The 15,350-nt window shown below is 33.9% G+C and overlaps 1 protein-coding gene across 2 annotated transcripts; it reads right to left on the minus strand.

Moving 5' to 3' along the window:
- Window positions 1–364: 364 nt before the first annotated feature.
- BBS5 (Bardet-Biedl syndrome 5 protein) lies at window positions 365–14,596 on the minus strand. 2 transcript variants are annotated; one of them, XM_071593208.1, is made up of 9 exons: window positions 14,400–14,596; window positions 14,176–14,324; window positions 14,053–14,102; window positions 13,852–13,979; window positions 4,080–4,215; window positions 3,890–3,991; window positions 3,142–3,333; window positions 2,649–2,895; window positions 365–2,393 (listed from the first exon to the last, which is right to left on the minus strand). In XM_071593208.1, exons 1-8 carry the CDS (start codon window positions 14,450–14,452, stop codon window positions 2,650–2,652), a joined length of 1,056 nt encoding a protein of 351 aa, XP_071449309.1. In that variant the 5' UTR covers window positions 14,453–14,596; the 3' UTR covers window positions 365–2,393; window position 2,649. The 2 variants fall into 2 exon arrangements, with proteins under 2 accessions (XP_071449309.1, XP_071449308.1); XM_071593207.1 differs by having other exon boundaries at window positions 365–2,895.
- Between the last annotated feature and the right edge of the window lie 754 nt (window positions 14,597–15,350).

The raw sequence follows: 15,350 nt of genomic DNA on the forward strand, positions 1-15,350 counted from the left end.
ATAATTAAATGAAAACATTTAGGCTAGGGTACATCCATATTTACACTGGCCCAAAATTAGCTCTGAAACTTAACAGCACAAACTTGATAGGCAATGCCTCTGCAATGATTTTCAGGGTAGCAATTGCAGCACACACTAGAGCAATGATATTCATGTTGCAAATATTAGCATGGCATAGTATTTTGATGCCACTTTCAATGATTTTTCTCCAAGAATTTTCTGCTCATGTTTGAAAAATAACTCCAAAAACAATTTAACCCAAACATTACCCTCACAATGGAATGGAATATAAAAAAAATTTACAAATCACAGAAATATTTTGAACTTTATTTATCACAGACTAAAATAATTACATTAAGTCACAATCAATAAGACATTTTACAAGGTTTTAGAATTGGTGCTTCAGTTATGAAAATAAGTTGAGAAATTTGTCCAGCGATAAATAAAATATTATAAATTGAATGAAACTGAAATGGCATATGGATGACATTGGTACAATTCCAGTTCAGTATTGTTTTTAATGGCAACCATTTCCAGGAGAACAACATCCCTATGATTGTTAGGTAGATATGGTAGATGGGAAGGATGGATTGACATTGGAGAAGAGGGCCAGGGATTTCTGTATAGAGTATGGATAATTACAATACATATTTATAAATCTGTAATTCTTGTCCCTCTGATTTTGCACCCATTACAACATTGGTTAGAAAAAACAACTCTTGGAGGGTCATTAGAAGTTTTACATTGAGAGGACTGAATACTACGAATTGTCATCTCTTTGTTCATAAATTATTCCAAATACTCCAGAATATTTACCATAAGATGATGTCATGGGGAAAACTTTCTGTGCTTACACCAAATTGAGAAGAATAAAAATATGCAATTTTTGATGCTTTTAGAACCCTTAAAACCTAAAAAAAAGTCTTGCATCATCTTCAACCTTGTACCTGACTCAAAAAATCATGAAATTTGCATTTCATTTTATTAACAATAAATGCTTTACTGGAGGATGGATGTTTGCATCAATCCAGCATAAATATTTTTGAATCCAGCATAAAAACTTTAAAACATTTCTGTCTCTTCATGACACCTACAAAATTCAACAAATTCAATTTCCCAGTTCACTTGATTTGGTCTAGATTTTGGAATTGATTACCCAAAGGGAACACAAAAAAATAGGATAGCTGGAACTTAGGGCACCTAATGAAAATAGTCACAAAGATTTCACTAAAGACACCTAAAGTGCCTAAATACCTAAAGCCTTTTAGCCAAATATTACCAATCCAAATTAGCACCCAAAACTAAATAAAAATAGGGGTTGAAAATACTATTGTCTTCCTTCATGCTTTTCTGAAGTAGATTTATAGGATGAATTCTAAAGTTGTATTGCAGGATTTAATGCTTTGGTTCATGAAAGATTACTGCAAAAAAATAGCTGTCTGTCATAGGAAATTGTTAGTAAAGAAAAAATACAATGGATGAAATAGACAATAGATAGAACAAATACAACAGGTACACAGATACATGGAGCATATGCGACTACCATAAAATACATATATGCAAATAAGAAGCCTCAAATGCTAGACAAGTTTAAAATTATAGATCAGTGGGACATTCTGACATACACATTGAACTCTATATCTTATATGCATTAAAAAAATAATAACTTCAATATTAAAGAACGATGAAAATGCAATGGATAGACAAGAGTAACAAATTAAGATGTACTTTAAAGGAAAGAGGTGAAGCCTATGAGGGACACTTACAAGTAGAAGAGAGAAACTAATTGGACACATCCTAAGTTACAATTGCTTAGTGGAGACCATAATTCAAGGAAAAATAGAGGGGAAGAATTATAAAAGAACTATGAAAACTAATAAATTATGAAAAGCAAGTGATCAAAGATGTCAATGCAAGGAGGCATGAAGGAAGAAAGAGAGTGGCAGGTTAGTTTGACAAGCTTCTACCCAGCAATCTTCAGATAGATAACCAATGATGATGATTTTCTATGATTATGTGTATCTGTTGTATCTGCATAAGCCCATGATCAAATTAATCAGTTTGGCTACTTATATTTGTGACTGGGTGAGCCCTAAAGGTATCACATGACAGGCTCACATCACACCTTAGACCTTGGTGTTAATTTCATCCTGTTTCTTTCCTCTGGCAAACATAGGGACAAGACAAAGCTTATGAAATCAAAGAAAAGACTAATTTCCTGAAAGGCAGATTTCCAAGATTGTTGCATTATTCATAATCACAATTATGAGAAAACAATGAAGTTGAAAAACTATATAACATATTACAGTCAAAGTTTATCATAATCCTTACTAGAACATAAGCTCAACACCTAGTTTTCCAGTAAGCTTCCTTGAATGAAGATGTAACTGTTTCTGAAAGTACAGATGAGAATTCTTAATCAGTTCAATACATCAAGTGCAGGGACCAAGGACTTACTGCTAATTCTAAGACAGAAAAAAACAATAACAGCATTCAATCAAATTTTCAATGAGTAAATATTACACATTAGGAATGCATAATTCTTTTTAAAGCCTTCATTCGTGTGTGACGTGATGCTTGTCTTTAGACATAAGAATATTTTTCTTACTAATTGCTAAAAATGAATTCTGATTGCAGAACATCCATACATTAGCTTTCTTTGCTGGGAATTACTTCCCATAAACTTTTCAAGGTGAACCCATCTGGAGGTTTCTCAATTGCTAACCCAAGCTCTTTTGAATAAATAGGCTCACGACTCTTCCCAGTGGCATGGCCATCAGCCAAATATGCAGAATAAGCATTTGAAAATTTGTCTTCTTCAACACTATCAATATCCTCAGATCCAAATTCACTTTTAAAATAATCATCCTTAGTCAATTCCTTCTGTTTTCCTTCCTATATAAAATAACAGGAAATATTTGTAAGTGATTTATTTATGTTGATAATATCATTATAACCAATCAAAGTGTATTAGTAGTAGAATGGTCAAACACAAATTTTCTTTTTAGACAGAAGAGCAATAATCATAATTTTATTAGCATATTCCTTAATCCAATGATAAAAGTTCATAACTTGAACTTTTTGGAACCACTTAACAAATAACAAATTAAACAACATGCTAAACATAATGTAATAACTTACAGTTGACTCCTTAATAAATTCCACTCCATAGTTGGGCCGCCGAGAATAAGAAACTAGTAAGGAAGATAACTCTTCAAGAACCTGCTCAAGTCTTTCCTTTGGATCAATGCGAAATCCAAGAACATAACCCCCACTGCATTCTGAGCACTCAACAACTAGTGCACGACCAAACTTGGATTCTCGTGCTTTAATCTGGTATAAATTAAAATGAGGAGTACGTATGAGGTTACTTACTAATTAAAAATTTCTGACTAATGCTCACAATAACAGCTTATCGAAATCAAAATATTATAATTTTTTTAATACAGGAGCCTGATACATTGGCACAGCCACAAAGTATGATTAATTCTGTGATTTTTCCCAAACTGCACACACCAGAATGTGTATTTATAAGTTTCAAGTCATGTGACATCCTGCAGATATATTTATTTCAACGTGATCTGCCACAAGTATATTTAATCCTTCTGACTCCCAGTAGCTAATAAAACTGACATTTTACATCTGAATATAGAGGACAACAAGTACTTCATGAAAAAAGTACACATTTCTGAAAAACATCGAGATTTAATTTGAAATTCATTTTCAAAAATCAGAGGATTTTTTTTCAAACTTTCAATTTCTGGCCATAAACTTTGTTACCAGTGGGCACTAGTGTATCAGACTTCTAATGCACTTCAACATTAATAGCATTTCAATTTTTGTAAACGAATATGGATATCCTAAGTAGTCAATCATTTCAAAAGCTTACCCTTATTATTTGCAAATAAGGTATCGAAATATTGAACTGATCTTTGGTGTCCGATACCCAAACTAAACGGACATTAGTTATGATGAATGCTCCGAGGGTTCCCTGAAATTGATTTTTTATTTAATAGATATTACTAATATTTAAATTTTTATAATTACACTATTTGAAGAATATTTTTAAGGTTCTTTACCTGATTATTGGAGAGATTCCAAACTCCATTAACATAAGATATTACTTTTTCAAGAGGAAGGACTTTAAGCTGCCGACCATTTAACAAAGCTCCTCTTAGTTTTAGCTCACGATACAGCTTTGATGACATATATGACCTAATGTCAATGAAGTGGTTAATAAACAATGGACAAAATTTATATTCATGCATAAATTTCAATGGCATTCATATATACATGCCTCTCATACATTAGTTAGGAAGTCTTTAAACACTTTATTTTAGATAGCAATGAACTGAAGGGAGGAAATTTTCACAATGCATCAAGGCTGTTTTGTCATTTTTTTAAAAAATGGAGTGCAAAAAGTTTTATGAGTCATACACTTATTTTCATTGTTTTAGGATGAACTCTGTTAAAATCCATTATAATTACTGAAATACACACTAATTTTCACAAATTTAATTTTGTATTATAATTACTTGGCTGAATTATAGAAAACTAAAGGGAGCATGCAAACATTACTGTGATAATGGAATTTGCTCAATTTCATGTATGATAAGTCATGGTCTTTAAGGTCAAAGCACATGCCAGTGAATTCCCAATAAAAATTAGGTACTTAAGCAAAATAAAATGCCCAGCTATTTCAACTAACAGTACATCTCTCGGTAATACTATCTCCCACATACATTCATATGCATGGGTACACATAATACTCTATTCCTACAAAACTAAGAGCTCTAATATAGGTTGAGGTGAACACTCACAAGATTAATACAGTATTTTTCCAGACCTTTTAAAAACAGAGCTAAAATTGTGTTAGGGAAATGCCTACAATAATAAGAAATATATTTTAGGAGCAAAAAAGTAAAAGTGCAAGTGATAGAGGAAGTTAAGTGCTCAACCAAAATCTGAATGGTTACCCAAAACAGATTTTCCTGTAAAATTAAAGTGCTTGGATGCTTTGGTTTGCAGAGTTTCAGCAACAAAATCTCAGTCAGTATTTAAGATATGAAATAAGTTCAAGTGCCTTCGTTCAAAGCTCATTAAAATTAAAAATTTATTGGAAAATCATCAATTCAGGGCTAATGATGTGCAAGCATGAACCATTTTTGATAATGGCCTTTCTAAAATAAATAAAAGCCACATTAAGATTATGATAGAGCTCATCTTGTCCTAAGCCCAGTGGAATGTGAGGTGTGCATCAGGAAAGGATGGATTTGAGGGAGTTCTCTTCATATGGCATAGTTTCCAAGAAAAGATGTGGTTCACAGAAAATACCATCGTTTGGATTCAGCTGGGGGTAACCAGGGGTATTCATCAAGATTTGAACTGAGAGCCTCTAGTCAATTACTAAATACCCTATCTACCTGACACCTTCTATGCAACCCACTTGAATCCTGGATGGGTGAAAATGGAATCCACGTAAGCTAGGGAAAAGAAAACAATAAAAACAAGGACAAAAGAAACTAACATAACTGGCACCACACGCACAGCTCGACGATTCACCAAGCACAGACGGCTCATTGGGTCTCAGGCAACTAGCGCCACTAGTGGGAAGGGCTAGAGTCAGCTTCATGGTCACCAGATTGCACCAGTTCAAGTATTTATTGCACAGACCACGTATAGTTCCTTCATATATTCCTTCTTGAATTTCCCTGTTTTAATCAGTAGTTTTCCTGACAATCAATCGAAAATGAAATTGTTTGCATGGATTTACACTGCCCTTTTGTAAACTTTTCATATCCATAAAAGAGTTGAATGGAAGGAACCTTATGGTTGCAATTTCCCCTGAATTAAGACGTTCATCTAATTAGCTATCATCACACTGCACCTTCCACCAACTTCTTTTGCTCTATTTTTTTCCTTCCTCAGTTTATAATTTAACCCTTTATACTTCCTTCATCATCACTCTGTTTTTACATTCTTCTGTTTCCTTCTATCATCTCTGTCTTTTTAATCATCTCGTCTGTAATCCATGGTTTCCATCATCTGTCTATATACCATTCATATTATTTCATTTGCAGCTTTCAATAACCATTTCTTGATATGTCCTCACTTTTATTTTATAGCACCTTGCTTCCTTTCCTCACTCATGATTTTCTCTATAGCTTCTATAATACTCCTTTATTATTGTTCCATTGTTAAGGCTGCTTCTACATTTCACTTCCCAAACTGTCTTCCCTGTTATACTTTTTTGAATTAGGCACTAAATTTCATTATTACTAATTCGATCTGAATCCACATGCACTCCTTAGAAAATCTGTGACTGTATCACATTGTTCCTAAATCTGTGCCTAACATCTAGCCACAGATTTAGGAAAATCTAACTTCATCTAGAAATACATTCTAGATATCTTTCTAAATCCCCAGGCAAATTCCATGCATTATATATGCCAGTTGTGGTGTCTAAACCAATTGTTCATTATGATTTAATCTTGTCTCCTTCAGAATTCTATTGCTTTCTCCCCGTGGTTATTTCTTGTTCATAAATCGTAGTCCTTGAATTCACAAACATGTCTCTTCCTTCACCTACCATTGTATTCTAATATCCCATCATAATTAAGTGTTTCCCTCCAGAAATACATACAATTATCCTTTCATTGATTGTATATATTATCACCTTTCTCAGTACAATTACTTGCAGCCAACAGACTTGAATGATGAAAAAGTGCATCGGTTTAGCTTTTACTTCTACCAATAAAATTCTATCAGTTGCTATCTCTTACACCTCACACAGACTCAAACTATCTACATATATTTTCTCCCTCCATCTCCCGCTTCATACAAGTATTTTCTAATTTCTCTCTCCTCAACACCGTCCTACACTTCGAAGTCCCAATTGTAACTAGTAAGTGCCTCTTCCGTGCTACCCCTGTCCCTTTGCAAGGATTTCATGAGATGATGACTCTGGAAGTCTTCCTCCCCTCTGCCTGGCACAACATTTGGCCAATTTGGAGTTGCCAGGATTCATTGTCTCTTTGGGCTAATCCTAATGTTCTTACAATAAATAGTTATGGTGGTTGCCCTGTCACCATTCTCAAGTGTTTTTATTGACACTCATGACTGACATCACTGAAATGGGAACCCCACACGGCTCTGGAATGTCATAATGTGAATATGACAAGTTAGAATCTTAGATCATATTTCTAAATTAGAAATTGGCCCTCCTAGTCAATAATTTGATTTGAATCGTAATTGACATAAAGACATGTCTGCACATAGGAGGTGGAAACCTTCCGACGACCTTAATTAGGGCATCTACTTTCGACTGGTTCCGAAGTACAATGGGTTTCCCTCCAAATCTGGTTTGTCAAAGAAGTAGGTTTACTTCCAAAATCAGGTGTCAGTTCCTTGCTTAACGGTTCTTGTTACTTCAGTTGCGACTGAAATATCATATTCAACTCAAAACTGCCTGAGTAGCAACCTATGAAACTTAATTGGGAAGAATATTTTAATCACTTGTGCCTTTACTTATTTATGAGACAACGCCCATAGTATCAATGGCATCTTTAGAGAGTAAGAGGAATTAAAGAAAAGCTTCATTAATTAATTGAAAGAGAGTGAGCAACTGAATTAATGATATACTAAATAGGTAAAATCAGCAACTGAGACCTATATAATGCCACAGGAGACTTATGGAGAGTCTATTCTTCCCTAGAGCACAGCTAGAAGATGGTTTAAAATATTTTGAAAGGGGAAATTCCCACATTTTAGGAACAGAAAAATTACATGTATTTGTACATGGTGGGTTCTGTGAAATAATGATTATCTCATTAAACCAATGTGAAGTTTTGTTCCTTGTCCTTTCTATAGTCCAGGTCTATCCCCATTTAATATTTTACAGTCCCCAACTGTGAACAAACACCATTGTGCAAAGTAAGCACTTCCATTTCTAAGTTTCTGTAAAGTAAAAAATTTCCCACCACAATTAATTAAACAGCCCTCATACTTATCTATCGGCTGAGGTTAAAGAGGACCTAACTGGATAAGTAAAAGTCAAGTCAGAGAGAGCATAAATTAAAATCTTACGAGAAAAACACAACTTAACAATTCACTTGTTGGTTTGTAACTGATTTATATACAACAATAATTCAAATTTAATTCCTGCACATTCTGCATTTGTGTTTATTTAACAATAAAAAGAAATACAATTTTTGAATAAAATATTCCATATTTGTTGTTCTTAAAATGATGAATGTAGTAGCCCAGGGCGCAGAGTACTGGGCTACTGACCAGGTGGCCTGAATTTGATTCCTGGGGATGCCTTTGAGCATCTCAGTTTCACCCATGCTATGTGATTTTTCTGGTACCAGATCTTTCTGGGAAACCATACGTGGCACAGGGAAAGAAACTGACTCCCCAACCCTGATGCATAAGTTTCACTCACCATTGGTCGTAGTCTTAGGTAAGCTCTACCCTAACCCATCACACTGACTTTTGGGTTGATAACTGTGGATAGGTGTTACAATATTTTTACAGGAAAAGTTTTGCGTGTCAGTTTTCCTTGACAAACCAAATATGCACAGCACTACTCTCAGTTATTTTGTAAATTATAGCCATAAACATGGATAATGTACAAGGATTCATTTAGGTTGTGGTCCATTATTATGGCCACTCAATTTCATGGATTCCTATTCGCCAAGTTTTCCCAATTTTCCTGATGGAGATGCTACCCTTCCTTATTTCTCTCTCAGAGCGTAGATTTTGATTAGGTTTTTTGGATTATTAGCTCATTGCTTTGCATGCTACTAGTATTACTGCAGTTTTTCAGAAACTATCGCATTGGATTTTTCCAGAGCCAGCATGTGTGATGGCCTAGATCATATATGAATTTATCTCATGACTAAATGGACCCCAATATTATTGTGAATTCCCATTACATATATCATATTCTACATTACATCCTTGTTAAACTCTTTTCCACATCTTTGAAGAAATGCAGAATGATTCCCATCCTTTCCTTATTTTTCTAACTTGAACAGCCACCCTGATCCATGGATCTGACAAAGGTCTAAGTGGAGAATCAAAACAATAGACCTTGAAAACTGAAGCTAGTCGAAGATAAATCAATGGGCTGATAAACTGAGAAATGAGGAAGCAACCAGGAAAAGAGTTAGAACCAGATAAGTTGGGTATACATCCAAACTTTCTTATTTTATTAGACAAAGTACATATACAATTTTATTGATAGAAAAGTCTACTCAGAAAGATCACGGGACAAAGACAAAAGTATGTCATGGAACTTCCTAGTATATTGAGATTACCTTTGTACTCAATAAATCCACTCAATTCAAAGAAACTAGCAGGAGATGCTGTAACAGTAACTTTTAATAGATCCACCCACTAATGCACATAACAATGCAACAATTTCAAAGTTTAAAAATCATTCACCTTGACTCAAATTCGGATTTGAACCCAGAGTCCTTGATTTCCAGGCAAGTACTTAAGCCAGTTAAGCTACTGAGGCTTCCATTAACACTCCTAAATTCCACAAGCTTTCAAGGAATAAGATATGACAAAATGCCATACATACAATGTCACAGATATTGGTATTTGTGAGAGTTGCACCACAGTTCACAAGGTTAAGGCTAAATTTCAAACACTAGGGTGTTTAGCTTTGACAAATTCAAAGAACCTACAGGAGATGCCACAATAGTAACTTTTAATGGAGCCATCTGCAGATACACATTAAAATGTTACAATTTCAAGTGGTAAAAATCAATCCGGTGAAGGTGAATAGGTGAGGGCAAATTGAATGATTTTTACACTTTGAAATTGCTCCATTGTAAATCTACTTAATGCTATTATTAAACATGACAATGCTTATACCACATTTTTGACACACTGTTCTTCAAGCAAAAACATCATTTAAGGTCAAATAAGGAGGGATGTGATACATTGCGACAAAAATTTAAAAAAATCAGATTTACACAGGGAAGAAAGGAAGGCTGCAATCAATAAACAATTGAATAATATTTAAATACGCAAATTGCCACATACCAAGTTACATTAAAAAATACAGCCTTTCTGATGGCATTTTTAATTGATTTAATCATTTTTCATACTAATCTATTAATTAAAAGAGAATATGACTACATGCATGTACGTTCATCATACTTTAAAAAACATTTCTGAAAGTTTCAATTTCTGCATTAGTTTTATAAACCACCTGTATTGTTCCTACAAGGAGAAATAACAATACTTTTACTGCACATAAATATGAAATGTAATTATGCACACCATAAAAAAGGTTTAACAACAACCAGTAGGCATGAACACAAATACCTTAGTCATAGGTGGAGATAACCCACCTTGGTGGGAATCATACCCATTATTTCTTGATTAGCAGGCCCTAATTACTCTAATCTACTGCTTCTAAGGCTGGTATTTGCCAATGGGGGAGGCCAAGCCATTTCAAACATTGTAGACTCAATTAAATACATAGGCGTTACCCTCACTCGCTACCTCTTCTGAGTGAAACACATACAGGGAATATGTGGACAAGCTAACAAAAAATCAGGATTTATTAGAAGAGTACTGGGTACATGTGATTGAGAAAGTCAAAAATAAATACTACCTTCCACTAGTGAGGCCTCATTTAGAATGTAGTATGCTGCTAGAACTATGTGGGATCATCACGAAGTTGGATAGATTGCCTTATTAGATCACATACAGCGTAAAGGAGGTAGATTTGTAAAATGTTGCCATGATAATCTTAGTGGTGTATCCAAAATATTGTAGCAGCTAGGCTGGGAATCACTCATGGAGCGAAGGTTAAATTACAGATTAAATCTCTTGTATAAATTAAAAGGATGTCTCTTCAGCAGTGATGTTGAAAATTTATTATTACCACCATCATACACTGGTAGGAGAGATCATGATAGTAAAATCAGAGAGATTAAGTCTAAAACAGATAGATTTAAGATGTCATTTATTCCATGAACGATAAGAGATCAGAATAACATTGTCCGAGCATGGTACGGGTAAAAATATTTGGGTCACAATTAGTCTACTGTGTATTCACCCCTTGCCACACATCCTAATGGTGGCTTGCAGAGTGCTAAAATAAGTAAAGAACCATATGAAAACTGCCACAGGAAATTTTTTCCAGGGACAGAGATGAAGTTTAGTAACCTCATTCTAACAAAATGACATGTGCATTTCCTTCAACCTGTATTAGATTTTAAAGGCATCCTTTCACTAAGCTTTGTTGTGATATAAAACTCTGGTATTTCTCCTTCCTTATACATTACCAAACACTAAAGATCCAATTGATTAATTTTTTAACATACATAATTGATGAAATATTGAAGAAATATTTTCAATAAAATGGATTGGGATAAATATTTGCTTGCGTAGTGCTTGTGGATATAAAATACAAAAAACAAAAAAGTTTATTTGTGCAATGAAATGGTTGCATAGGAATCTAAGACCCAAAGGATACATGCAAAATGTCAAGTGATCAGTGCATAAAACTGGTGATATAGACAAAAAAATATTAATACGTAGTGTATGCAAGTGCTTTTGACAAATATCACAACCTCTATGATCACAGTGCTCTGCTTTGTAAAAAAGACAACACTCAAATGAAATGTCTAGCAGTATGGCAGGAAAGACTTCTCTCCACCTCTAGTTGGACGTCAGTAACTTATAATTTTCGCCATTTTTTAATCGCCATAAACCAATTTGCAGTCACAGTTTTAACAGACGCCATCTGCGCAGCCTATATGTGATTTGAGTGGCTTGCAATTGGATCAACATATCACAGCAGACATACCAACTTGTACTCCAACACACCACCTGGATGCTAATTATATAGCTCTGCTTTCAGCAACTAAATTTAGGTAATTATTTTAGGTTGTAAACAGGTTCTTGAAACCATATTATTAAGCATTAATGGTAAAGTTTTTTGATAAAATATTCTTCGGTGTAAAGTCATCAATACAATGTTAAAGAACTTTTACTTACTTTAATCAGGCTGGGTATTCTCCATTTTTATGAGCATTCATTATTTCAGCAATGAACAAATTAGCAAAAGGAATACATAAAGCAGTTAAGCCACCTTCAATCATAAACTGTCCGGGTTATGGATAGAAATGTGAATGAAACTGAATTGGTTTTCTTGGTGTCCATAATTACTTTTGAGCTTACCCTGTTTTCAAATGAAGGCAATAAAAAGTAAGATGGTGTTACTGAACTTCCATTAGAACATTTTCAATGTTTTCCAAGAAAATAAAAGGTAGACATCTATTTAAAGTACCACACAGACTGGGAAAATATGAATTTAAATAAGACCACCTACTGCCCTGAGTATTCTGGGTGATGGAATCCCTATCCACTATATTTTTAAGAATTTCCCTAACAATAATAAAGTACATTACACTTTTGTCCCTCATGATATTTAAAAAATATTTCTGGCAAGTCAACATATTTCATATTACAGAACTATAGTGAATAGGAAACGAGTGCATAGTAGTTCTCTTAATAGCGCCATTATATTTTTCCATCAATTGATGATTCCACAAGAATATCCTGCCAGTAGCACTTCCCACATATTGAAAAAATTACAGAAAATTGGCTAGTTTTTCAATTCAAATCTCTTTTAAGTTAATAGGTGATTTATACTGAAACAATTCATGCAAGAGTGAAAAATGAATGCTTTTGACATTTTGGATGGAAAAGTTTTCACTCACTTAATAGCCAAAGTAAATTAAGCCTATGGAAGATGCCTAATTTTCCCTCTGATACCCTTTTAAAAAAATTCACAATGTCTCCTAGCATTATTTCAACCAATATCCTTGCTTCCTCATTGAAATTCAAAATATTCTATACCGATCACACAATTGTTAACGAGTTTCTGCTTTTTTAACATTAGTTATTTGCACTTAACTGTGTTAGCCGGTATGAACCCTTTCATTCATTCATTTCAATGGTACACAGACACAATCAAGGCAACTCATATTATGTTCATGGTATTTGCTCATGATAAAAGCAATTTCATGAAACTAAACGGATGATTTTGCATCAACTAAAATCAAAGAAAAAATCTGCACATGATAAAACGTCATTCACATCAAAAGCCACCGAATATGCTAAGCACATATCCATCAAGATATCTAAGCCAGTCTATACAACAACCCCAGTTATGTTATTTGTATACTGAATACGGTACAATGGGAGAGGTTAATGGTTTACTTTTTAAAATTATGCATTAAAATTTAGATACATAACAAACTTGAAATTATCACTGTAAGCATATCCTATTTCAGACATTAGTTATGTTAATGCGACTAAAAAATATAAATTACAAAATAAACACTTCTCCAAAGAGCTCCGACATTATTTGATGTCCACCAAATTGGGTAAAAATAGTAACAGGGAACCAGAAGTTTTTTTCCTATAGGTAAACCATTTCATCAAGGTCACTTGATTACCTTAATGCTGTGTATACCCTAGGAGTTACAAGGCTATGTGGGTGTAACATCCAGGAAAGATGGGTATGTAGGAAACAAGTTTAGGACAGGCGGATAAAACCTTGCATTATATTGATCTTCTCAGAATGCTTGCTAGAAACCCCAATATTACTCGATATGAGAGATGTATTGCATCAACGAAAGTGTACTCTTGTGAGAATGTCGTTTATATTAAGTGAGACGCAAAATAATAAAAACGCCACATTACTCGTATTATGCTTATATCAGCCTCTGTAGATACTTCATTTGAGTTATTTACATAAATTACTTCGCCGATGGCGAATAATTCTAAATCATCAGATTTGTTGATACATTTACCTACTTGTGCACGGATATTACTGATGAGAGATCTTTCAAAGATTTTGGCATCAAATTCGTAAATATGAACTCAAATTTCATATCAGTTGTTTTCGCCAACAGTTGAATCATATCTGATTCTCCATGTTGCCTCTGCGAAGAACTTAACATTAAGTACGAAAACATCATCAGTGTTAAATCCTAGGAAAATTAACACAATACTTACTGTATTAATAGACTTCTGAATCATTTGTAAGATGCAATTCCAACCAATAGCTAAAAAACGAACGGCGACTTATGTAACATGTGCATACATAAACCAAATAAATATTGCAATCGATTAACTCACATAAACTTATTTTCGAAGAGGTCAATGAGTGCCATATTAATCTTAAATTGGTAACGACTAAACGTCCGTTATCACCCATATTCCCTTTCGTGTCCTCAACGGAATTGATTACGTCCAAAGTTTTCTCCCCAAGTCTCATGGTAAGATGACTGTTAAAAAGAACAACAATTAAAAATACTGATAAGGCCCTTAATTATAGTGAAATCATTAAAAATTATCCTTGCCGGCTAGGAATATCAAATCTAACATCCTTGTCTTCCCATAATGAATCGGCCATTTTAACGGTAATAATGATGCAAAATGGAACAATTAAGATATCCACTTCCTTAATATTCTAAATATAATCCGGGATTGTCATGTTTAACGTATTTAATGACTAATAATCAATAAGACTTGAATGACACGAAACCACCACAATCAAATCACAATCAACTTCTACATTAGAAATTTTTCGGAAGTCACTTGTTTTTCTTTTCAACTTGAACAGGATGAGCAGGGAAATTTTTTTGGTACTTTTTTCAGCTATGAGATGGCGTTTACATCGTTAAGCGCCAATGTCAACGTAATGAAAAAATAATTGTAGTTTTAAACAACATTGTCCTCCGTTCATATACATCAATAGCTGATTTTATTGATTCAAAATCAATGATAGTGTTATTATTGATTTTATATATGATAATATAAACTGATATATTCTTTAATGTCATTTTTATAGAACGAAATTCATGGGTCATTATAACTAGCCTTTTTTAACCCTACCAAGTCTTATCATCATGCTTAAATGGATCCACCACAAACAATTTATTCATGAATTACATTCCAAAGTTATTAATGCGGAAAATAATCAATAGGAAACAAGTAAATTTTATTCCTAGTTTGATTAGTAATCAATTTTTCACGGGGGAGAGGAGTTACGAAATGCATTAGTTATATTTGCATTCACAGGAAGTAGTCTTTGTAAAATCGATGAACCAAGTCTTTAAGACATTCCTTGTAGTGGGAGAAGGCGTCTCCCTCTGCCTTAAAGGGTCTTATATATGAAGCTGTACCCGGCTGCCCGGGAAACATCGTTAATAGCCACTAGCTGAGTCAAGAGAGTTCCTTAGAGATAGATTTTAGGTTTCATGCCTCTCATAAACCGGAGATTAGCCTATTTACGCATAACTATCATATTT

This window comes from Hetaerina americana, unplaced genomic scaffold (assembly GCF_022747635.1).
Source record: "Hetaerina americana unplaced genomic scaffold, ioHetAmer1.1.p SCAF_53, whole genome shotgun sequence".
NCBI lineage: Eukaryota > Metazoa > Arthropoda > Insecta > Odonata > Calopterygidae > Hetaerina > Hetaerina americana.

Bases quoted from the DNA above. Each gene is read 5' to 3' on its own strand.
- BBS5 (XM_071593208.1), bottom strand. From the start codon at position 14,452: ATGGCCGATTCATTATGGGAAGACAAGGATGTTAGATTTGATATTCCT. The intron at 13,980-14,052 runs GTAAGTATTGTG...AGTTCTTCGCAG, and splicing joins TTCAGAAGTCTATTAATACA to AGGCAACATGGAGAATCAGA. The intron at 3,992-4,079 runs GTAAAGAACCTT...AATCAATTTCAG, and splicing joins GGAATCTCTCCAATAATCAG to GGAACCCTCGGAGCATTCAT.